This window comes from Nannospalax galili, unplaced genomic scaffold (genome assembly GCF_000622305.1).
Source record: "Nannospalax galili isolate Female #2095 unplaced genomic scaffold, S.galili_v1.0 scaffold806, whole genome shotgun sequence".
In the NCBI taxonomy this organism is placed as follows: domain Eukaryota; kingdom Metazoa; phylum Chordata; class Mammalia; order Rodentia; family Spalacidae; genus Nannospalax; species Nannospalax galili.
In genome coordinates this window covers 2,265,125-2,290,156 of record NW_008355419.1, presented here as the reverse complement: position 1 = coordinate 2,290,156, position 25,032 = coordinate 2,265,125, and the positions used below count along the sequence as shown (strand labels likewise).

The window sequence follows — 25,032 nt, the reverse complement described above, 5'->3', positions numbered from 1 at the left end:
TATGGCCCCTTCATCCCTCCTCAGACTCAGGATGTAGTGCCTCTGGCTCTGGTCTTGTCTCTTGCCTCCCTGCCCCCATTCATGGCCACTTTGAACACTCCCGGGTGACCAAGAGGGTGGCCACCTGGTTGGCAGATGCATTCTCTCAGCAGTTGAACCCCACCTTGGCCATGCAGCATCATGTTCACAGGCCCTAGGGGTGGGAGGCATGTACCTCGGGCCAGCACTGTGGCAACTAAACACAGGCAGGGAGGCGAACACTTGTAGCCTCGTGGCAGGAACATTTTAGCCATTTGCCTGCTCGAGTGCAGTTTGACCGGGGCCTCCTGCTTGGTCAGAATAGCATTTGTATGTGAAGCCCCACCCCAGTGCTCCTCTGGGAGTGGAAGCTGGCATGGTCAGCTGGGGAATTGTCCTGAGGACTTCCTTGGCCCCTTGCTTGGTGTCTTGCTGGATTTGTAGGCTGCTCCAGGGTCCAGGGACTGCCCTTCCTGGACCCCACACTACTGGAGCAGCAGAGCCTGGGGTGTTAGCACTTGGGGTTGAGGGAGGCTGCAGGCGGCTCTGCTTTGTAAGAATCCCTCCCAGCCCTGTGTACTCTGGCTCTGGGAGAGGTAACTGCACACTGAGTTTCATCCAGCGAACAACCTTGGACACGGCAGTCATTGTACCTGCTTCATAAAAGCAGGGTAGCATTTCCTGTCCTCAGGGAGTTCAGGGGTGCTCTCTAGGCCAGGATCATGGGCCTCACGTGGTGTCCTTGGTTACCCAGGAAGCGGGTCCTACTGGGCCTCACAAGGGGGATCTTGGTTCCTGGGGGACCAGTCAGAGTTGGGGAAGCAGAGCGTCGACTCACGGATAACCTGTGGACATAGTGCAAGTCACTGTGACAGGCTGAGTCGAGTTTCCAGTGGTGCTGCCCTTCGTCTACCTTGGAGAGGAGGGTCTGCTGGCTAAGATCCTGCCCTGACTGGTTCCTGACTGGTGGGATCCTGTCAGTCCTAGGAGGCTGGCCTGCTGACTTCAGACCTAGCTAGTCATGGATGGGCCAAGCTCCTTCCCCAGGCGGTGGTGGGACCAGACCGCTTTTTGAGTCCTGCTTGCTGTGGGCAGTGTGTGTGTAGACACATGCTGACAGCTGTTTCCTGGGCCAGAGGCATGGTTAAGTTTATTCTGCCTTTGGCCCTGCTCCTTGCTGCCCCGCCTAGCATACCTCTTCTCTGGGAGCCATGCAGCTCAGCCTTGGCAGGGACTCAGGAAAAATGGTGGTACAAGCCAAGGCAGGTGTCTGACTTGGGATCCAGAGTGTGGAGAAAGGCTCTGCTTAGCCCTGTGGGGTTCTAGCGTTTTCCTAGGGAACTCAGTGCCCGGGGCCCATCCCAGCTCCCAGAACTCTCCGCAGCCATGGATGACCGTGGGATTACAGTTCCAGCTGACTTGGCCTGGGCCCTGGGTCTGTGCCATCCTCCTGCTTATGTTTTGTTTTGGAGACAGGTTCTTAATATGCAGCACTGGCTGGCCAGGAACTCCCTATGTAGACCAGGCTGGCCGGGAACTCACAGAGATCTGTCTAACTCTGCCTCCCAAGTGCTGGAATTGAAGGCATGTGCTACCATGCCCAGCTAAATGACTTTTTATTTTTATTTTATGTGTGTGAGTGCTTTGCCTGCATGTATATAAGTATACTACCTGTGTACAGTGCCCTTGGAGGGCCAGAAGGGGGTGTCAGATCCTCTGGAACTAGAGTCACAGATAGTTGTTAGCCACCATGTGGGTGCTGGGATCCAAACCTGGGTCCTCTGCAAGAGCAGCCAATGCTCTTAAGCTCTGAGCCAGTTCTCCAGCCCCCGGGCTCTTGACTTTGGACCATGTGGATTAAGCACACTCTTTGGGTCGTTCTGCTGTGCGCTCCTGGCTCTGAGGTGAGAAAATGAAGAATCACAGAGGCTTGGGGATTACCATGGCCCCCAGTAGCTTGGAGATCAAGCCAGCCCAGAACTTGTACCTTAGGACCCCTGCCCAGCTTTTAGTCACCTGACTTCCGGCTGAGGTAGAGTGAGATGAGGAGGGGGGCTTCCTTAAGTCTCCTTGGCATTGACGTGCCACACCTGGGGTGATGTGTCCAGGTTGCGGGAGGGCACTTGGGTCTGGTGTGTATGGGTGTTGGGGTGTCCCGGGACCTTGGGCCCAGGCCAGCTCTGTCCTTGATGAAGAGAGCTGATCTTGGCTCCAGGGCACTGTAGTGGTGCCCTTTGCCTGTCGGCCATTTCCTGAAGTCCTGGGAAGAGCTGGAGAATATTTTGAGTGGTGGCTTGGTGCCTATGCCATGGAGGGGGCTGCGCAGGTGGGATGTTTCGTTTCTGGGTCTCCGCTGGTCTCTCAGGTAGGCCTTTTAGTGCTGAGAAATGGGCCTTGGTCCCCCAGAAGGGGAGGCCGTAGCTAAGCTCCAGGGTCAGAGAGGCCTAGAAGGGATGGGGTCTGCCTTTCCTGACTCTGCTCTGAGGGAGCTTGAAAAAGCCAAGTGGCATAGACCAGTGCCCCCCAGCCAGTGAGATGGTCCCTCCCTTAATCCCAGGGTCCCTGGCTGTTGCTGTGAATGACAGGGTCTTCATTGGAGGGATGGAGATTTGGCATAGAGGGAAGTGATGCGGCCCTGGAGGCAGAGGTTGGAGTGATGTGGGGTGTGCGTGGGAGGATTTGCCAAAGACTGGATGGAGCAGGGTCACCACAGCCCCTACACATGCCCTGACTTATTTCCTCCTCTCTTCCTTCCTTTTTGAGATATGGTCTCACTGTACCCTGGTTTGCCTGGAACTCTCTAGACCAGGCTGGCCTCCAATTTACAGAGATTTGCCTGCCTCTGCCTCCAGAGTACTGGGATTAAAGGTGTGTACCACCTCACCTAACTGCATGCCCTGGTTTCTGCCCAGTGACAGGGTGTAAACCCTTTGGCCTTCAGATTCCAAGGAGAACAGGTTAGTGGTTTATGACTGGTCTGTGGTACTTTGTGACAACAGCCACAGGAACTGGTTCAGCCACCCCTCTAATCCCAGGACACCTGAAGCCCCCACCAGGCCTCAGGTGAATTTACCCTGGACCTCAGTTCCGCTTGCTGACTTTTACCAGGCACCCATGAGCCGTACTCATGGGTTGTACTTTCTGTCCGTACCAGCAGAACTGGGTCCTGACTCCTTCCTGGACCCTACCTGATCTTTTGATGTCCTGTCTCTCCCAGCAAGCCACTGCTGAGAGCTGCCCTGTCTTGATACTAGCTGAGCAGACGTATTGCCAGCCCAGCACTGCACACTGTCAGCATGGCTTCCTGTGTCCCTAAGGCTGGCACAGATCCCCCACTGTCTTCCCAAAGAGGCCTCAGTTTACCTGTCCCTGGAGACGGACGCCTGCCCTAGCATTTGGCAGGGTGCACAGGAAGGGAGGCAGTGGAGGCTTCGTGGGCACAGGAGTCGGGAGGGAGGAGTGAGGGAGCTCAGCCCCACCCGAGCAGCACCCCTGAGCTTGTTCAACATGGGGTGCTGAGCGGGCATGTCAGCCCTGCAGAGCAAGCTCATGCAGAGATTCCCAATTGTCCCACTGCCCCCTGAGGGAAGGAGGGGCCCATCCAGGCTCTGAGGCAGAACATTCCTGGGGTAGAACATTCCTGGGGAGGTAGACAGGAGTCCCGGCCATGAATCCTGCCCAGGTTGGAGCCTCCTGGAGTGTTAGCTGGGGGGATGTCCCGAAATCCCTTGTCTCACAGCCTCGCTCAGCAGAGTGAGACTCTGCCCATCCCTCTAGCCTTCCAGGGCCCCCAGGCTCAGAGCTCTTTGTGAAGCCCCTGTACCAGCAGCCCCTTGCTTCTCCTCTGGAGCCCTGGGCAGCTGACTCTAGTCCAGCTGGTTTTTGTCAGCTCTTGGCTGAGATTCAGGGAGCAGCCCTGGCCTGTCTGGGTGACACCTGGCTATAGGAAGGGGGGATTCTTGGCCTAAGGCAGGCAGGGCCTCATAAATCCTGGCTCCTGACAGACATTCTGAGGCCTCAGATAGACAGACAGGCTCAGGCATAACTGTCCCCACAGGCCCACAAGTCGAGACTCTGACTGTCTCCCCTACCCAGTGGGTGTGGGCAGCCCCTCTGGGTGTCTTGCTAGAGTAAGGCCCCCTAGCCTAGGAAGCTTTTCTTCCTCACAGGCTGAGGTAGGGGTGCCTTGGCTGAACCCTCCTCTTTCTGCTTCTTTCCAAAGACTTCTAAGAAGGAAGTACTACTGATGGGGTACTGTTGTGGGGGTCACCAGGTCACCAGGTCTGCGTAAGAGGAGCAGAGACAGGCCTAGGTCCTAGGCAGGAAGATCCTATGGGCTAGGGGTCTCTAGTTCAAGGTGGGAGGACAGGTGACCCACCAGCCTGTTCTCAAGGCCCTGGGGGTCAGGCAGGAGGCCAGGACTGCCACTGTACTCTTGAAAGAGACTTCTGCTTTTTACCCAAAGTCTCTGTCGATTATTCGAGTGTACCAGCTAGATGGGCGTTGGCTGGTCGTCACTGGGCCAAGCCTGAGCTTGGAGAGGACTTGGGCCTCTGCTCCATCCACTGACTGGGCCTTGGGAGAACAGCGGCTCTGCTGGTCAGGGTCAGGGACTGTTAGATAGTGCCTGGCTTGAGGGTGTACAGCACCTTGGGTTAAAGTGGGGAGTGGAGCCGGATGAGCAAGGCAGATCGCCTGCCCATCAAGCTGGTCCTGGGTTGTGGCTCCCATGCTCTGGGGAGTCTCCCACACCATCTCTTCATGGTCTTCTGTCTTTTCTGGAGTGAATCCTAGGGGTGTGCTAGTGAACTGTTCTCTCTCCCTTAGATCCCAGAGCTTGGAGAGGACATCTGCCTGGGGTGGGGGTGGGGAGCAGATGAGGCCACATGCATAGGTGCCACTATAACCAGGTTTGGATTCATGTCCTGCTCTGCTTGTGACTGGGCGTTGGGGAGGGGACTCAGGAGGCCATGTCCCCATTGGTTGTGGACAGGGAGGGTCTCCCACCCCCCCCCCCCCCCCCCCCCCCCCCCCCGTTTCGGCCTCTGCTTCCATCTGGCTCCCCTGAGCCAGGATGGTGTGTGAAGGCTGCCTCCCACCCTGGGGGGGAAGGGGCATGTCCTGGGCAGGCTGTGGTGCTGAAGGCCCCTCTGGGCTGCCAGCTCTTGACAGCCTTGATGGAAGGAAAGGAAGACTGGATACCTTGGGGACAAGCATCCCTAAGGGAAGATTCCAAGTCAGTCTGTCTGCCATATGTCCAACTGTTATACAGCTGCTGTTGGGGCCTGAGGGATGTGAAGATGTGAACTGACCTGGAGCCAGATCTTGTCCTATTGTTAGGGTTTTACTAGAGCTGCTTCTCTGGAGGGGTGGGGGGAAAGGCTCCTCCTGCTAGACCCCTTAACAGCCCTGTCACTTGTAGCAACCTGCACCCCAAATGATTAATGATGGCTCAGTGGGCCAAGCATGCAGCCAGCTCTCCAGAGAGTCTGCCCTGGCCCTGGCTGACACTGGCTGCTTGTCTGTGCTGTGTGCTCTTTGAAAACATGTTCTGTCCTCTGCATGGGGGGTGGGGCGGATTCCCACAGGAGCCACTTGGCAACTGATCATACTGAGTACCTGTGCCTAGGTCTGGCAGGCTTCAGCCGTTGAGGTACCTGCCAGAGACTCAGCCCTGCTTGGTGGAGCTGGCCAGGCATGTGACAACGCAGGCCTGGCTCTTAGAGCACAATGTTGGATACTTTCTTGCTGTATCACATCTGGGGGGCTTGGAGGCTCACAAACAACTGCCCAGGCTGGCTTGGCTGGACCTTCAGATCCTGGCCCCCGTCTATACCTGGTAGCTGATCTGAGAGCCCCACCAACATACCCTTTAGCATCTTGTGATAATGAATAGGCAGGAAGGGTACCAAGATGCCATGGGCTGCTTGGCTTAGTGTCCATGGTATCTGTGGAGCAAATAACTGCTCCTATGCTAGGGCGTCTCTGAAGGGGTCAGAGCTGCAGATGGGCCCAAGCCCCACGCTTCCCTTGGTATCAAAAGCCCTGGAGCAGTGGGCACATACAGTTCGAAGATTACTGTCTTTTTTGGTTTAAATTTAAAGTTTGCATTACGAAAACGAATTCTTCGGGCCCAGGCTCCAGTCTGGCATGTTCCTGTACTGTATGCCCTTCGCCGCTGATCCCAGAGCGCCATCAGCGCCTTGTAGAGCCCCTCACTTAACATCACCTGATTTCTGCCTTCGTGGTTTGTCTCATGTCGACTTTTCATGCGACTAACTAGAGTCTGGCAGTGTGTGGCCCCTCGTGACTGACCCCTTTCCCTTCCCACTGTGAACTAAGTAACCGTTAGGGAGATTCTCCAAGGACTGACATTGGTATGGGAACAGCCAGCTTTGCAAATGGGAACATGGGTGTCCTAGTGAATCTGTGGGGGCATCCTGGTGAATGACAGAGGATGTTCTGGTGAACCATGGGGCATCGTAGTGAACCATGAGGGTGTCATAGTGAGTCTTGGGGACAACCTGGTGAGTCATGGGGGCATCATAGTGAAACATGGGAGTGTCCTGGCAAACCATGAGGTGTCCTGGTGAACCATGGGGGATGTCATATCAAATTGTGGGGTTGTCATAGTGAACCTTGGGGGTATCTTAGTGAACTGTGGGGGTGTTGTGGTGAATTGTGGGGTTGTCATAGTGAATCCTAGGGATGTCCTAGTGAACTGTGGGTTGTCTTAGTGAATCATGGGGGTGTCATAGTGAACCATGAGGTTGTCCAAAGTGAACCATGGGGGATGTCATCCTGATGAACTGGAAGATGTCCTGGTGAACCATGGCATGGGGTTGTCATAGTGAACCATGGGCTTGTTGTAGAGAACTGTGGGGTTTTCCTAGTGAACCATGAGGGTTGCATTCTAGTGAACCATGGGGGAGGGCCCTGGTGAACCATGGAGGATGTCCTGGTGAATTGTAAGGGATGTCCTAGTGAACCATGGGCATATTCAAGGGGTCCCCCAGGATTTTTTTTTTTTTTTTGTCTTTTTGAGACAGGGTCTCCCTGGTACTGGAACTCACTATGTAGACCAGGCTGGCCTTGAACTCACAGAGATCCGCCTGCCTCTGCCTCCCAAGTGCTGGGATTAAAGGCATGCACCACCACGCCCAGCTATGCCCCAGGAATTTTTAAAAGGCATACCAGGAGGGTTATATGTATTATCTTGAAACAACAATCCTCAGCCACTAGAATCAACATCAGGGGTGGTACCAGCCAGGGTCACAAGCGCAGTTGCTCAGTGGACCCGTGCTAAGCTCTGTTCTGGAGTCACCTCTGATCGTTCTTACTGTCAGACCAGCATGTGGGTGTGAGTGCCCACTTCACAGCCTCTTGACTCTGTTCATTAACATCAGGGCTTCTTCATTCAGGTTCTGACTCAAGTCATGGAACTCCCAGGGACAGATGATGAGTAGGACATGTTCACAGGTGCTATGGAGGGTCTCGGGAGAAGCCTTGAGGGTGGGGGCCAGTTTACACAGGTGGTGGGGTGCCTCCTCTGAGCAGGTAACTTTGAATATGAAATGTAGAATGGGCCCTTCCTTGGCCATTCCCACCCCTACCCCCCCCTTCCCTATGGCCCCAGTGACCAATTGGCTGTGTGAGTAGAGGGTGCTAAATGGTGGGGGTGGGGAACTACCCACACTTCCCTGTTTCCCTGGTTCCTGATTGTGGCAAGGATTGTGTCAGCCCAAGAGGGGATTGGATGGGTACAGGGTGGCTGCTGTACCCTGGCAGTCCTTATGCATGGAGTTTATTTAGCATTTACTACCTGTGGGCCTGGACTAGAGACAGGAACCTGGAGATGGGTGGGCCTTAAGACCTGCTCTGAGGGCCAATTATATTGCCATGTATGCAGATACAAGGGCTGTGGGGACCCAGAGCTGGACTCAGGCAGTCTAGGATGGAGGGAACTACTCCGGGGTAGCCAGCGTGGAGGTAGCTGGGTGGGGATGGGAGGTGGGGACTAGCAGCTGCTATGGTGACAGGGTAGCTAGTATCGATCCTGGGCACCAGGCTCTGTGACCTTTCTTGTCATGCTGAGCTGAGGGACTTTTCCTGTGGGCATGGGGAGCCCCCGAGGCTCTGTACCACAGAGCCTGGTGCTGCACCAGGTGGTCCACCTTGAGTGCACAGGATGCTTGGTGCCCACCTTGGCCTAGGTGTGGCTTCTCTGGTGCCCAGGACCCATGTAGCATTGTGAGATAACCTCCTTCTGTGCCCCCACCTGCCAGGCCATCTCCTCTCCACCCCCTGCCCTGTGGCCTGAATGACAGGTTTGGTTTAGAATCTGTATTGTGCTCTACGCCCCGGATGGCCAGCCTGGCCTTTGTGCTGTCCCCTCAGGCCAGCAGACGGTACCCTATGCACCACAGCCATGAACTTTGCTTGGGCAGCCTCTGCATAACTCTCCAAGAATTCCCAGGAAATTCCCAGTGCTGACTTCACAGGGCTGAGCTGACAGCTACATTCCAGCTGCCTAAAGGCAGCTAGCCACAGTGTCACGTGGTCACTACTGTTCTCATGGGACTGTGGATATCCCTAAGACCCTTAGCTTAACTTGGAGGCCTCCAGGGACCCTGCTGAGGTGCAGAAAGATGACGGAGTCCCAGACGGACACTTTTATTTTACCTACTTCCTATGCACAGCCTAGAAGGGTCTGGTGTCCCGCAGAGCAGCAGCACCTGGCAGGGGGGTTAGGGGCCTGGCCATGTGTGCCTGTAGGATGTTGAGGGCCTCTCTTACTCTGACCCCGCCTCCAGGTGACAGGGGAGAGTCACAGCCTTTAGCCGGCAGTGGTTAGGGCACAGGAGGCTTAGCCTCCCTGGTCCTCGGCTAGGTGGGGCAGAAGCTCTAGATGCTGTTTCAACCTTGTGATAGTTCACACGGGTGTGAGGTGTCCTGGTACCCATTATCTTCCCTTAAAGCCCTGCTCCTTCTAGCAGCCCCAGGCCGGATCAGGTGGCAGTTGAGGAAGTGCTCCCCTTTGCAAGTCGGAGCCCCAGGTGGGAGCCTGTGCTCCAACTGGCATGGTCTGCACCCGCAAGAGCTGGTGGGAGGACAAGGAACCGTGGGCTCAGGTCCTGGCAGGCAGGGCCCCGCGGCTTGGCTGGGTGCTCAGGGCCCACTGCCTGTCCTAACCTGACTCGGTGCCACCTGATCACTAGAGCATAATGGAAAACCAAGGCTCTCATGGTGGAGCCAGGGTGTTGAGTCCACTGGCTAAGTTTCTGGACAGCTTGAGGGGAGCATGAGGCACCTCCAGCCTCAAAGTTGAGGGAAGCTGGTTTCTCTGGAAGACCCGGTGCTGTACCAGGTGGTCCACCTTGAGTGCACAGGATGCTCCGGGGCTTATACACCGGGTATGGCTGCTCCTAAGGGTCAGGTCCGCTCTTCTGAGCTGCTCAGATGGCATCCTGCAGACCTGTTGCACTGGATGCTGGGGGAGCCACTTCCTTCTGTGCTTGGGCCAAGGAAGTGGGGAGCTGGTGCTGTGACCCTGGGTCTGTGCACGGTGTCCTTCCTTGGGGCCTCGTGTCCCATTGGCTGATATCTCTTGTGGCCTTGTGGACCCTGAGCAGCCATGGTCTAGTGCTTACCCGCGTTTTTCCCCACAGATGTGGATGAGTGTACCAGTGCCAACGGGGGCTGTGAGGGCCTGTGCTGCAACACTGTGGGTGGCTTTTACTGCCGCTGTCCCCCTGGCCACCAGCTGCAGGGAGATGGCAGGACCTGCCAAGGTAGGACCTGTCTGGTGCTCTGCCCCACGGATGAGCAGGTGGGATTGTGGGTGGTGGGAGCCGGGAGAGGCCCAAGCCAGGACTGGGCGTCAAGTCTCCTGTGAAGGAGGGGCTGCATGCCTGTGGGTACTCAGGGACACTGATGGGAGCCTCACTGATGGGAAGACTGTGAGGGCTGGGGCTGGAAGGGCTTGCCAGCTCTGAGTAGGCCCCTGTGATCCCGCCCCAGTGTCGCTGGCAGGTTGTCAGCAAAATCAGGACCAGACAGAAAGAGATCCTGGAGAGACAGACGGAACAGAGGAGGGGAGGGTGGTGGAGGCCCTGCTGTCCCCAGCCCCTCAGCCCCTTTTTTTTGCATTCTTTGGCTGTCGTGATATCTGAGTCCAGGGCTGGTTTGGGCAGCTGAGCCCCTTGGAGTAACTGGGGCTGTCAGTGGCCGGGGTTATGAGCCTGGGTCAGCAGGCCTAGCTCTACTCTCCCTGTCAGACAGTTGCTGTCATCGTGTGTCCTAGAATGTCCTCAGTTGAACGCTGCATTATCTCCAGCCGTTCGGCTGTCCAGCTGTAAACCATTTACCCAAGAGTGGGGGGTAGCCTGCTGGACTAGGGCTTAGGAGAGGTGCTGATGTGTGTCTGCTCTGTGGGAGATCCATTCTGGGAGAATGGATTTTTGTGTGCCCCTTCCTAGGATGTTCTTATGGCCAGCAGGAGGCTGGAAGTGGGGGATGTTGCTGTGACCTGGGGGTCCTGCCCCAGCTGTGGGATAGCTCTAGGCCCGCACCTTTACATGTCCAGCCTAAAGGGAGCCATAGGTTTTGGGCTGAAGGTTTACTGTTGAGGAGGGCAGTTTGGGATTCAGGGATTGTGTCTGCGTTCCCCTCCCTGGGCAGTCCAGTCCCTGAGATGCCCTCAGCCAAGGTCTTGTCTACAGGTCTACCTGGCCCTCAACCAGGGCTTTTTACCAGCATGGATTTGAGTCTTGGGCGCCAGATCCCCTACTTGGTCTCTGGCATTAGCGGTAGCTCATTATTTGAACTGGCTTAATGTCAACCCCAGGGAGCAGCCCATCCCCCAGTCTGGTATCACTGTGATACCAGGGTTGAGCATAAATACCCAAGACCCTCAGTGGGCCAGAATCTCTCACTGTGACTGATAGGTGTGTCCTGAGCAGCAGTTGACTTGCTCCCATCGGCCACAAGGCCCAGACAGTTTCCTTCATTGTCAAAAGCCTGAGGTCTCTCCCTCTGAAAGGAAGGAGTGATGTCCAAACTGAGGGGCCTGGTGTAGGCCTGGCTCTGGACAACTTCCTGTGAACTGGGTTAGCCAGTTAAATGTTGGCCTTACCTGGCCCCAAGTGCCCCCTGCTGCCCAGCTCTGCCCACACGGCTCCTTCCTAGATCAAGATGGAAGCAGGATCTTCAGCCCTATGACTTCCTAGCTGAGTCTGCCCTGAGGCGGCTGTTTACTGCCCTGAGAACATCACCTCACTCCACTGTGTGGGTCTGAAACCCTGACTTCTCAGTGGCATCCAGGAAGCCAAGTTAAGGGCTCTGTAGGCTCTGCTTAGCAATGCAGATTCCTAGGGTTCCTCTGGGTCTGCTTGCTGGAGAAAGTACCAGTCCTCCATGTGGCTGACCAATGCCTGACCTAGTCCAGCAGTGTCTGTGCCTTGCTGGTGTCTGTGCCTGTCCAGCAGCCCTCACAAATGGTCAGATGTCTGGAGGACCTGCTGTCTTTACTGGGAGTCAAGCAGGACAGACTCATCACAGCCATAGAGACACCCCAGGGTCCTCCCACATGGACACCAGACTGTGGCCCAGGCAGTCTTTGAAACTTGTGATCCTCCTGCCTCAGACCCCTGAGTTGCTGGGATTACAGGCCTGTGGCACCAAGCCTGCTTCCATGTTCCTTTAGGAGGTATTGGAGTCTCTCCCCGAGGTCCATAAAGACAGATTGGGTCCTTGCCGTTTGGCAGAGGTAGCTAGAAACAGGCATGACTGGATGACCGAGGTCTGGTCAGTGGCCGAATGTTGTCTCAGCCAGGGATCGGCCTCAGACCCTGTGTTCCTGCAGCATGAACCTTTTCTCCCCCTTCTGCCCCTTCCTTGGCCCCAGTCCCCCAGGGCTCATGCTTGGGATAATTGGAGTTCTAAGTCACCCCATGGCTGAGGGGGCTCTGCCAAGAGCCAGGAGCCTGCTGTGCTTTCTCCCAGTCTTCTCTGGCTAGTGAGTGGGGCGGCACAGCTCCTGCGTCCCACCACCCCCACAGGCTGTAGGAAATGAAGACATCCCTGGAGGGAAGGATGGCTTTGCTTGCTCACGTGGGGCGGTGTGCTCAGAGTTGATGGCGGGGTGGTGTGCTCAGAGTTGATGGCGGGGTGAGCCCAGAAACCGCTGTGAATGATGAATTGATGCTGTAAAACTGAGTGCTGGCACAGGAGCCTGGCCGGAGGTGCTTTGGCCCTGGAGCTGGGATCATGTCCAGGCCGGTGTGTGTCATGTTCTGGGAGACTGTGCTGGAGCCAGGGCTGAGTCCACTCAACTGGGCTGGGTGGCCAAGGCGGGTTCATATGCCAGGCTGGGCTGGATTCCCAGTGCTGCTTAATGTTGATGAATGGGGCCTGACCTCTGACCTGGGCAGTCCTTCTAAGCAGGCAGAGCCAGGCCTCGGTGTGTGTGTGTGTGTGTGTGTGTGGACATGCTATCGGGCTCTGCAGTGAAGCTCCTTGGTGTATGTGTGTGTCTATGTTTGTCTATCAGTTGTATGTATGTTTGTATGTGCATACCCATGTCTGTATATGGGTAGGTATGCATACACGTGCGTGTGTGTGTGTGCATGAGCGTGCATGCAGAGGTCAGAGAACAGCTGTTCCTTAGACATCATCCACCTTGTTTTTATTTTATTTTATTAAAATTTTTGCTGGGTGTGGTGGCGCACGCCTTTAATCCCAGCACTCAGAGGCAGAGGCAGGCGGATCTCTGTGAGTTCAAGGCCAGCCTGGTCTAACAGTGCAATTAGGGAAGGATGATACTTCCCAGTGGAGCTGGAGAAACCATTTTTTTTAAAGTTTTGGATTTATTTTCATTTATATGTATGAATGTTATGCCTGCATGTGTGTAAATGCACATGTGTCCTGCAGTGCCTTCCAAGGTCAGAAGAGGGTGTCAGATCCCCTGGAACTGGAGTTATGGATGGTTGTTGACTGCCATGTGGGTGCTGGGATTCTAACCTGAGTCTTCTCCAAAACAACCAGTGTTTTTAACCGCTGAGCAATCTCTCTAGTGTCCCAACTTGTGTGTGTGTGTGTTTTTTTTTTTTTTTTTGAGACAGGGTCTCTTACTGGTTTGGAACTTACCAAGTAGGCTAAGCTAGCCGAACAGTGAGCCCTAGGTGTTTGCCTGTCTCTGCCTCCCCTCCCCAGTACTGGGATTACAAGTCACCTCCACACCCAGCTTTTGTTTTAACGTGGGTTCTAGGAATGAAACTCAAGTCCTCAAGCCTGCATGGCAAACAAGCACTGGCTGAGCCATCACCCTAGCCCTGGCACACCTCCTTTCTGTGTGACCCAGGGCTCTGAATTCATCTTTGTGTTCCACTTAAGTTCCTCTGGAAAGGCCACTCCCGGGCTAGCCCTGGTGTCAGTGATGGCCGAGCCTTGTCTTGGGTCTTGTGGCTTTGGTTGAGAAATGCCACCACTCTGAACCTCGGTCTCTGTCTGTAAAGCAGGACAAATGAGATGGTCAGCTCCCAAGGCTTTCTAAGAGGAGACAGAGGAAGTGCCTGAAGGCCCAGGCCAGCACCGCCCCAGCAGATGCCAGTCCCCAGGCCGGCTTTAGGAGCAGACCACAGATGGAAAGAGAGGGGCTTCTCACTCCCTAGCACAACCGATGGATAGCCAGTCTTGGCCTTGGGTCATCACCCTCCCTTTACCCAAGTTCTCATGGGACGGGCCCTACAGTGGGCCTGAGGCTCTTGGCAAGTTCAGACAAAACGAAGGCCATAGTGTCTCTTACCTTGATTCCTACCTCTGCTGCCCTCTGGCTTAGAGTTCATCCCCTAAAACATTCCCATCTGTAAAATGGGCTCAAGCCTCACACTAAGGTGGTGGATTGGTCTGAAGGCCCTTGTTACATAATACCAGGGAGAATTCTGTCTCATTCTGAGACGTTAGCACTGTCAGGCTCATGGCCAGGACATCTCATGGGAGGAGTGTGAGCTTGGGAGTCCTCCCCAGTTCAGGTTTACACACTGCCCTCCTACTCTGGAGTGAGACTCTGTCTGAGATAGCCAGCTGACCCCATTCCAGCCAGGAGATAAAGAAGGGGCCTGGGAAAGGGAGCAACCACTGGTGCCCAGGATGGGGACTGGACGGGCCTTTTTCTGGGGGAAGTGGGCATCTTTTCCTGGGAGAGCCTCAGTTTGCTGATCCCGACCCTTTTCGGACCCTCAACTGTGAGGCTTCCAGGGTAGAGCTGGGACCCTCATCAGAGTGTTTGTGAGAAGCCTGTGGGCTCCAGACCTTTATGAACACTATGTCACAGTCCCCAAGGAGGCTACCCCACCAGGGTTCCCAGGGAGCCTGTCCCGCCTGCCCTCAGCTGTCACTGTGGCTCTGGTCCCTTCTCCTTCACACCCGCTAATCCAGTCTTAGAGTTCCGCCAGGTCCTCTCTGTCCCCAGGGAGAGGAAGGAACGTGGGAAGTGAATTACAGCCCTGATTAGGAATGGCTGATGGCAGCTGACCCAGGCCAGCTGTGCTGGCCCAGAGGCGAGGCCGTGATGCTACTTCAGACCCCTGACCTGGTACCTAGGACAGGTGTCTGGCACCTGGGGTGACTGTCTGCACCCTCTGTTACCTGCTGTGTAATTATGTTGTCCTCAGAAAGCAGTATTTCCATGGAGTCTCCCCCAAATATCAGTGCTTGAGGGTTTTGTACCCCTTGGGGTAGCCTGGCCTCAGCAGACAGAAAGAACAGTGACTGAAGTGACCCGCTGTGTGCTTGGCACTTATAGATGCCATGTGGGTCAGTGCAGTGGATCCATGTTGAAAAGCTGAGCTGGGCGTGGTGCCACACGCCTTTAATCCCAGCACTCAGGAGTTAGGTAGTTGGATCTCTGGAAGATCCTTACATAGTTCCAGGTCAGCCAAGGTTACACAGTCAGACCCTGTCCAAAAAAAAAAAAAAAAAAAAAGAAAAGCTGAACGAGAGAAGCAGAGAACAGCAACAGTGTCTGCAGAGTTCCAGTGGTGGGAGGGCAGAGCTCGTTGAAGTCCAGAGCAGCCCCGCCTTCGGTGCTCAGTTGCTTGCATGGCTCCTCACCCCATCTGGAACCTTCTCCTTTCTCCCAAGACCTGCAGGGGTATGGAGGGATGTGTCTTGTTCATTCCTGTGGTCAGCAGAGCCTGGTACATGGTAGGCGTTTGGCAAGTACCTGCCTCGTTCTCTGAATGCTGTTGTCTTAATAAATGCTGATGTCAGACTTAACCTGCAGTGTGGTAATATTAAGTGGGGAATGGTTACAGAGTGACCAGTGCCTTTGTAAAAGAACTCAACGGGAGTGTGTGGCCCCCTCTGTCATGTTAGGAAGTTCCTTTTATGAGGAATGGGCCTCACCAGCTCTGCCTCACCTCTAGCGTGGCTTAACATTTCCCGCTGTGCCTAGACAACCCTGCTATTGATCATTTACCAAATGAGGAATCTCGTGACAGCGAGCGTGGTCTGCTCTACAGAGAGATGTTCAGGCTGGAAAATCTGGCCATACACCTGTGGGTCCTGGAGCCAGGCGTGAACCTGGCCTTCTGGCCACAGAACCATAACCTTCTTTCTGCCAGGACGGGAACCTGGGTTTTCCCAGTCCAGCGTTCTCCGGATGTGGCGAGGAAACCCACTCTAAACACGTGTTCCGTCAGGGATGGCCGTGTTTCCAGAGGTGTCTGTGGCCAGGGGCCTCCTCCATCAGAGGTGCTGAGAGTTGAAAGCTTTTGTTTCCATTGCTGGCTCACGCTCATGCCTTTGGGGAGCAAACTGGCAGGTGGAGTCTTAGTCGAAGCCAAGGCAGGAAAAGAATAGCCTTCAAAGTCAATAACTAGAGCCAGCCCAGCCGCAGCAGCACAAAAGGCCTGTCCTGCCCTCCCCAAGTCAAGGACACTGGGGCAGTTCTCTGGAGGACGCCCCAGGATGGGCAGCCTGTAGCCTCTGGTGACACATATGCTCAGATAGAGGTAGACATGACCCAGGTTTGAGTCTCTGAGTCCTGGCCTAGGACATTGTGACTCAGGGTTCCTCTAACCCTCAAAAGCCAAGGTCCTGGCAATGGGGATATAGTTGAGTGCTCTCTTAGCATGCACAAAGCCCTGGGTTTGATCCCCAGACCTGTGTAAGCTAAAGATGTTGCACACTTGCAGTCTCCGAACTTGGGAGGTGGGAGGCAGGAGGATCAGAAGTTCAAAGCCATCATTCTCTGCTACATAAGGAGTTTGAGGGCAGCCCAACCTCAGAAAACAAGAAGCTGCAGGCCTCAGACTAAGGGCACCGAGGAAATGGAATGGTGGGTCCCAAAATATTCGGAGGATTTTGGCCTGTCTGGCTAGTGCCCAGGGGAGGGTAAATGGCCTGGGCTGAGAAAATGACCAACAGATGATGCAGGCAAGGTTTTGCCTGGTTCTGGAAGCTTCTGCCACTGGGCCTGGGGCTTTCTGGGCTGGGGAAAGGGAAGTGCCAGGCACCCCTCCCTTCTCCTGGGACCTCAGCTGGCCCTGGTTTTACTCCCTGTGGCCCAGGGCTCCTCTTGAGGAGACCAGCGGTTGGTGGGTGGCAAGGACCCTGCGCCACCTTAAAGAGTGACCGTGTCTTGAATGACAGGGGGCAACTCCCCCACTGTGTTTCCTGAGCGTCCAGCTGACAGCCCTCCTAGCTCACAGATGACAGGACGTGTAGGCCAGGCTGCAGGGCCTGCCCCTCATGGCCAGTTCCAAGGTGGGGCAGGGCAGTGCAGGTGGCTCAGCTCAGTCTTAGTGGTGTTTCCCCTCCATTTTTGTCCTTTGCCTCTGTTACCCTCCCTGGCAAATCTCTTTTTGTCTGATGGCCTCTCCCCGATCTCCAACCTCCTAACCTGTCCCTCCCTGTGCAGCCATGTCTCCTGTGCTCAGTGCATTTGGTTTGAATGACAGCTGCACCTGTCACCCAGTGGCCCTGTGGGCTACCTTCCTAGCCACACCCCATCTCTTCCCCAAGGCATCCTGAGAAGTGAGTCCAGGCCCAAGTCCCCCCACCCCTAGTTCCCTCAGGACGTCTTACCTCCCCACACCCTGTTGGATGGCTGAGCTCTTTAGACAGATCCCCAAATCCAGTCCTAAAACCCTTTCCAATTCTGGGCAGAGCAGTTTTGGGGCTGGGAGTTGGGGAGCTAGCAGAAATGAGGGGGCAGGTAGAAATTTCTGTGAATAGGGTATGATGAGGGGACCCATGGGACCTGGGCGTCACCCAGGTTCAGTGTAGAGGTTTGAGGGCACAGGGTGTGTATGCTCTAAAGTAGGGGAAACCCTGGTAGGCCAGAGGTCACTGTGCTGCAGTCCCATGTGGATGCAGGTTGTCCCTTAGATCACAGGGCAGCATGTGAGCCAGTGGCCTTGGGCAGGGATTGGTAGACCAAGCAAACTCCTCTAGGTGTGGTGGGCTGGTAATATCTGGGGCTTCCAAGACAGGAGGGGCTCCTCTGAAGGCAACGTAAGTGCTGGCTAGACCCCAGGTGCCCAGCAGGAGCTGGCTTCCAGCCCTTGCCCTAGCATCCAGCAGGTCAAGGGAGAGGACAGGAGTGGCCAGAGGGCCATGGAGGTGACCGGAGGGCCGCAGTCTGCTTGTGCATTCTACCATGCTATGGGCCAGGCCCTGGGCTCCAGGTACTATGTCCAGGCCTCCCGACTTCACCACCTGACAGCCTCCTTGCCCGGCAACCCTGCCCTTGCTCATGTGCTCTGACAAGCCAATCTTGTAGCCCTAAAGGTGTCACTTCCTAAGGCCAGCTCAGGTCTGTCCCCTAGGCAGCTGGCTCGGTCACTGTCCCTGATTTGTCTCCTCTCCTCTGAGTGCAGTGTTCTGAGACCCAGATGTCCATGGACTTGTCTTGTGGTTACTGCCCTCCCTAGACCCCAGGGGGACGACTGACCTCCCTGGGGTGGAAATGTGTTGCGGGGGGTACTTATCCAGCAATCTTGGCCCTTACACAGCCATAGGAAGAGAGTCTCACTAACAGGCAACCGCTGAGAAGCTGATTTCAGGCATACGCTTGTGCACACGCTGGCCTCGCTATGGCTCCAGGCTTGGTGCTACTGGTGCCTCCCTGGGACGGCTCTGGTAGTGGGATCTCAGATGCTGTGTGTGAGTCTCGTGTCCCCTGGTCTGGCCTCTGTAAGAGGCCACAGGTCAGAGCTACTTTGGGGTTCTCCCAGGAGGCCCTCTATCTGTAAGGAGAGGGGCCTCCCTGTTTCCACCTGGCCCTGCCAGGAACAGCTGCGGGCAGGAAAGGCAGCCTGGGTGAGGAGCAGAGGCTGGTAATGGGTTTACCAGAAGGCTCACTCAGAAGGATCCTGGGAGGCCCAGCCAGGCCCTGTGTGCTCTGAGGCCAGGCGGGGCCCTGGCGAGCTCTGCTCCTGAAATAAACTCCACACAGCACAGCAGGAGAGGGGGTAGGAGGAAAGTTCTGGAAGGTAGGCTATGTAGGGAGGTGGGTTGGACCATATTTGGCTACTGATTGCAGAGTGACCTCCTACCCTGGAGGTCAAGGGTCAGCAGTAATCAGTAGGTATATGTGCCATATGGACATCTGGGGTTGGGGGGCAAGCGGGCGCTCTTTGGCTTAGAGACTGAGCCCCTCTTTTCCAGGAAGTTCTAGTTTTGTTCTGGTTTCATCTCTGTTGCTCTGGTGAAATACCCTGACAGAAAGCAACTTGGGAGGGAAAGGGTTTATCTTAGCTCCTGACTCCTCTTTTCCAGGAAGTTCTAGTTTTGTTCTGGTTTCATCTCTGTTGCTCTGATGAAATACCCTGACAGAAAGCAACCTGGGAGGGAAAGGGTTTATCTTAGCTCCTGACTTCAGGCAGCTGCCCATCACTGGGGGGAAGTTGTGCCTGGCACTTGAAGCAGCTGGTCCCATCACATCCACAGTTGAGAACAGAGAGAAATGCGTGTGCACGTGCTCGCTCGCTTGAGATTGGCTCCGTTTCTTCTCTCAGACAGTTCAGGACCCCTGCCTAGGGGATGGTGCCGTCCACATTGGGCCGTGTCTTCCCACATCCCTTGACTTCATTAAGACAGTCCGTCATTGAGACTCTCTTTCCGGATGAGTCTAGGCTGTGTCAAGTTGGCAATTAAAGCTTTAACTGTCACAAGCTCCTTCCTGGCCGTTCCCTCTGCTGCTGGACATGCAGCTGGTATGGAGCTGGCCCTGCACTACTGGCAGCCCATGCTGTTCTCTCTGCCTGTGCCGCCCCACTCATCCCTCCCATCCCATGTACATCAGAAAGTGGGGTCCACCTCTGCGTGGACTGCCTGTACTCTCAGCTTATTTGAGGTCCACCTCTGCATACCCACGCTGTGCATGAAGATACTTGTTCATCATGAGCATCGCTGCATACTCATCCATGCACCTGACCCCACTGGGACACTGTAGGACCTCAGGTGGTGGACCTCAGGGCTTTCGCTAAGTGTCACTACTGTCTCATCCCCTGCCTTCGCCCCTGACTTCTGTGGACTTAGTTCCTGCCCAGTCCCAGGTGCCACATATAGGTGGTCCCGTCAGCCCTGTGGGAAGCTGTCAGATAGGCACGTGGACTGGGTGGGCAGAGAGAACCTGGTGCCTTCGTCACTTGGGGTCTGGCTCTGAACTCCCAGGAGCCCCAGTGTGCTGCGAGACAAATCCCAACACCTGCAGACATCTCATCTCCTGTGTAGCCGTTTCTCTTCCTTCCTTCCTTCCTTCCTTCCTTCCTTCCTTCCTTCCTTCCTTCCTTCCTTCCTTCCTTCCTTCCCTCCCTCCCTCCCTCCCTCCCTCCCTCTCTCCTTCCTTCCTTTCTTTTTCTTTTGGTCTTTTTAAGACAAGGTCTCCCTGTAGCCCCAGCTGGCCTGGGCCTTGCTATGTAGACCAGGCTGGCCTCAAACTCAGAGATCCTCCTGCCTCTGCTGGGATTAAAGGCGTGTGCCACCACGCCCAGGGTAGCCCTTTCTTATTTGGCCTGGCAGCCTGGGTACTGCTTGCCTCTTGCTTAGCTGCTTGATCCCCGAGCTGGGTCAGGATGAGGCCTTAGGGAGGGATCTATGAAGGGGGGTGTCTGAGGATGATGCTGAGGGGTAGACCCACAGAGCAGGGATCAATGGGGTCCTATTCTGCTTTTCCCAACTCTTGCTGGACTCAGGAAATGGCCGTTCTGCCCCACAGCCTGGAGTCAGGAGGCCTCCCAGTGGTGTTTGGGGAGGTCATGATGATATTTGGAAGGTCGGGGCAGAGGAGCTCAGTGACTGCTGGCTTAAGGAGGGAGCTAGGCTGGCTGGAGATGGGAGTGGCCCCTGCTGCTGACACAGACATTCCACAGGCAGAGCTGCCCATCGGGTTTGCATTGGAAAGGCATTTCCCAAACAGCATCCAGACCCCAAAGCCCTGGGTCTGGATCTGCTTAGTGACACTGATGGGAGATGGTGGGGACAGTGGGGTGGTTTCAAGTATCCCCTGAACTACCAGTGGCATTCTGTGCTGGTGACAGCCTCCCTCCCGGGGTCATGTCGGAGTTCCTGGGCCAGGCCAGATGGATGCAGGATAAGGGAATGAATGACCCCATTCAGGCTGGGGTGGGAGCTGGAGTCAGTAGAAGAGGGAGGTGGGATTAGAGGCCAGCAGTGGTCCCAGGCTGGGGGGCTGAAATCAGGTGTGTGTAGATGGGAGGTCCTGGCAACTGATGGACCAGGCCAGTGCTAGAGTTCTTTGACTCCTTTCAGGCCTGCTTGGCTATCACCCCTGGCATCTTTAGAACTGATGGGGAGGGAGGTCCTCCAGGAATTAACCCTTAGATGCTCTGACTGCCACAGGCCTTGCTGCTCAGCCTCAGGGTGCTGGCCTCATTAGAGGGTCTAGGGAGTCAGACTCCTAATGTCCTTACAGGTGTGTCTGTTGGCTGTCACCAACACTTAGCTATGCACTTTACCCATGGGAGGGAGGTTCTGTTACTGTCAACCCTCATTACAGAGGAGGAAACTGAGGCCCAGAAAGGTTTCGTGACTGGGGCCTGGGCATGGGAAAGACAGAGAGCTGTCCAGGAGATAGAAGATGAAATCTACCCATGCGAACCTCGGAGGTCATCTCTACTTTTGTCTAGGCACATTGAAGACTCGCAAAGGAAAAGGCCAGACAGATTTAATACAATGTATCCACGATTGAATAAATGTATCTGTGGCTAATAGGGCCTCTGACACTTACTCCATATGAAGTTGATGGTGCAGAGATGGTTAACCTTCCCCTGTCCCTACTGAGTAACTGACATGTTACCAAGTGCCAATCTCCGCTAGGATATCCTAGCTCACTTTCTCAGTAGCCACAGTGGCTGTGACCCCAGGTTGACTGGGGTGACTCTGGCACCTGCCTTTCCCACACAGGTGCTAACTGGGGGTCTCCAGACCCCCTTTCAACTGAAATAGAGGGTAAGGCCTTTTCTTTTTTTTTTTTTTCTGTCTGAGACAGGGTCTCCCTGTAGCCTCAGCTGTCCTGAAACTCACTGTGTAGACCAGGCTGGCCTTGAACTCACAGAGATCCGCCTACCTCTGCCTCTCGAGTGCTGGGATTAAAGTGTGTGCCACCACACCCGGCGGTAAGGCCTTTTCTTGAATGGGTAAGACTTGGAGGACAGTGTGGGAGGTTAAGGTGGGTCTTCTAGGTCCTGCATTGGAAGGCATAGGTTCTGCCTAAGCAGGGGTTAGTGTCGCCTTTGTGGGCCTCGATGGAGACCTCAACCCAAAGTGTGCTGGTGGAGGGAGCCCTGGCTCATCACCTCGTTATCGGAGTTGGAGATTCCTTCCTGTCTCCGCATCTCCTTGTGTGGTGGCTGCTGTTTCCACTGCCCTCCTCGTGCAGGTGTAGCTCAGCTGCCCCCTTCTTTAAAAAAAAATTATTGGGGGCTGGAGAGATGGCTCAGCTGGTTAAGAGCACTGACTCCTCTTGCAGAGGACCCGGGTTCGATTCCCAGCACCCACATGGCAGCTAAACTGTCCTTGACTCCAGTTCCAGGGGAATCTGATGCTCTCTTCTGACTAACGCAGGACTGCACGACACGGGTGCACTCACATACATGCAGGCAATGCATTCATACACATAAAATAATAAAAAAATATATACATAAAAAATTATTTTTATGTGTATGTGTTTTACCTGCATATATGTAAGTGCACCTGTGTGTGCACAATGCCTGTAGAGCTCAAAAGAGGGCATCAGATCCCCTGGAACCAGAGTTAGGGATGGTTGTTAGCTGCCACATGGGTGCTGGGATCTGAACCCAGGGTCCTGCAAGAGCAGCTGTTGCTCTGAAGCACGGAGCCATCTCTCCAGCCCTGGCTCCTCAGTTTTTGGAAGTCATTGGCTGCAGAGGGTGGGACCTTTGAGTCTCCATTGGCAAACGGTATACGTGTTGAGCAGCAGTAAGCTGTGCTGTGCTGTGGGCCTGCCACCATCCAAGCAGTGCCCACAGCATGTCTGTCAGGGAAGTTTCTGGAATCTCCCAAGGGTGAGGGTTTGGAGACTATGGGATGTGCCACTCAGGGAAGTCAGGAGAGGAGCCTGGTTTGACAGACTGGCAGATCCCTGATAGCCATGTCTATACTGACAGGCCCCAGGTGATAGAGCAGGCTGAGCCCTGGTCTGCAGAGGGCAGGGCAGAGCAGCATGGATGGAACAGTGTGGGCCTGGGTGAGGAGACCTCTCAGGGGCTCAGTGTTGCTAGGCAGGGCCGTGGCCAACAGGGGCTACCCTCTGCTACACCTAGCCAGTTGGGCTCTTGAAGAGTTTTCTCAGACACCCCGAGCCAGTTAAGAAGGTGAAGCCTGCTTTTTCCCTGGGTGGGGTTCTGGTTTTCATGAAGGTTGCGAGAACAGAGTCTTTAAAAACTTTTTATTATTTATTTGTATTTTATGTGTATGAATGTTTTGCCTGTATGTATGTAAATGTACCACATGTGTGTAAACCTGTGGAGCCAGAAGAGAGTGGCAGATCACCTGGAACTAATGTTATCAGTGGTTATTAACTGCCATGTGTGTGCCGGGAACCGAACCCAGGTCCTCTAGAAGAGCAGTCAGTGCTTTTAACACTTGGCCCATTTTTTTCCAGCTCCCAGAGGGCAGTGTCTTAAACCACTCCAGCCTCAGTTTCTTCACTTTTGGAATGGGGGTAGTAGCCCTTGCCTACAGGGACAGGGTGAGGATGGACAGGCCAGGGGCCGGACTTCAGTTCTCACTCCCCTCCCCCGACCCCCAGTGCCAATTAGATTTTGCCTGTTGGTTGCTAGACAACTTGGTGGCCTTGTGGCCTTGAGACCTCTTCCCCAACCTATGATCTGGTGGTCCAGGGAGCATGAACCCTCCTCCATTGCCCACCTAGAGTGTTCAGAGGGACATACTAGCCTCTTCCAAGAGAGCAGACTGTACCCCTGCTTTTGAGGGGAGCTGTATGTCAGGATCTTCCTGGAAAGGCTTGGAGCAGGTACAGACAAGTGTCCTGCTCCCTGGTTCAGAGGCTCATCCTGGATCCTGGAGCGGAATGCCTTCCCAAACAGGAATCACTTGTTGATGGTCAGCTCCCAGACCCGACTGTCCGTTCAAGGTGAGCAGCTGGTTAAAGTCCTGAATGTGTGGTTTCTCGGAGACCAAGCGGGGACTTCTACAGAGCCACGCCTGTGCATAGGGCTGTCCCTCCTGGCCTGTCTACCCTGCTCTCTAGCTAGCCCTCTCCACAGGCTGCAGGGGAAGGGGAATCTTCCCAGGTTCCCTTCTCATGGAGCTCTGGGCCAGTGGAGGGTGGCACAGCTCAGACCATGGACTCGGTGGGCAGCAGCATCGCCACCCTTGGACTCCCACTTTGTGCTGGGGCCTCACGCTGTCCCGCCTCCCCTCTCTCCTCACCAAGCCTCCTCTGCAGGGCCTCCCTGCCTTGCCAGGACGGCTCGTTCTAACCCTTGGTTTCCCTTCTGCGTTGGCCAGGACTCTGTCATGCCTGGAAGTCTGTGCGTGTGTGTGTTCATCATTGTCTGAAGTCGTGCATCTGTATGTGTCTTATGTGTGCAGTGTGGATTCGTGTGTGCACATGTGTCTGTGTCTGTGGGCGTATGTGTCTGTGGTTTTGAGTGGGTCTGGGTCTCTGGATCATGGGATTGTGAGTGCTCCAGCAGGAATGTGTGGGGCGGGCTTTGGCAGGACCCTGGGGGTGGCTGGGCGGGGCTGGGGTTGGAGGCGGCTCCCTCTGGAATCTGAGGATTTGGCCTTTACCTGCAAGGGGTGGAGGGAAAACTGAGACTATAAAGGCGAGAGGCGGGGCATGCTAGAGCCGAGCGGCTCCCTGCAGGCGTGGAGCCTTAGTGGACGACCTGGAGTGTTTCTCACTGTCTGGGCTGGGCTGGGCTTGGGACTGGAGCCCGGAGCTCTGATCTGTGAGCCCTGAACAGGATCCTTGAGCACAAGCTGCCCACCACCCCGCAGCTCCGGCATGGAGGTGTCCTGGGGCCGGGACCGACTGGCTGCCCTCTGGTTCCTTGGGTTCCTGGGGGGTCTGGCTGGTGTCGCTGGCACACACTACCGCTACCTTTGGAGGACCTGCTACCCATGCCACCTGGGCCAGGCCGGCCACCCCGTGAGCACTGGTGAACAAAGGCCAGGTGGGCATCCCAGAACATGGGCGGGTGGGACCCGGGTAAGCCTCCTAGCGTGCTTCCTTTGTTTCCGCTTTTCAAAGTCTGCACCAGGCACTGAGAGTGCAGGGGTTGGGGGGAGCAGTACCTGGCAGTGCCCAGAAGGCAGCCCCTCTCTCTGAGACAGGCCCTGACAATCAGATCCTCCTGTACCGGCGCTCCCCCCACCCCCGCATGCTTCAGGGACTACCAGCAGTAGGAAGATCACTTGACTGGAACAGACAAATGTCCCTTGCCTTTGCTCCAAGCTTCTTATGATCCATCCATACCTCTACATCAGCCATTGTGG

General features: G+C 55.3%; 1 protein-coding gene across 1 annotated transcript in view; it reads left to right on the top strand.

Annotated features, from left to right (window-relative positions):
• Megf6 (multiple EGF like domains 6) overlaps positions 1-25,032 on the top strand; it is a 109,897-nt gene that overhangs the window by 47,016 nt on the left and 37,849 nt on the right. Inside the window, exon 4 of the mRNA XM_008852662.3 lies at positions 9,687-9,809. Within this exon, the coding sequence (XP_008850884.1) occupies positions 9,687-9,809 (123 nt within the window). The remainder of the gene's footprint in view (positions 1-9,686; positions 9,810-25,032) is intronic.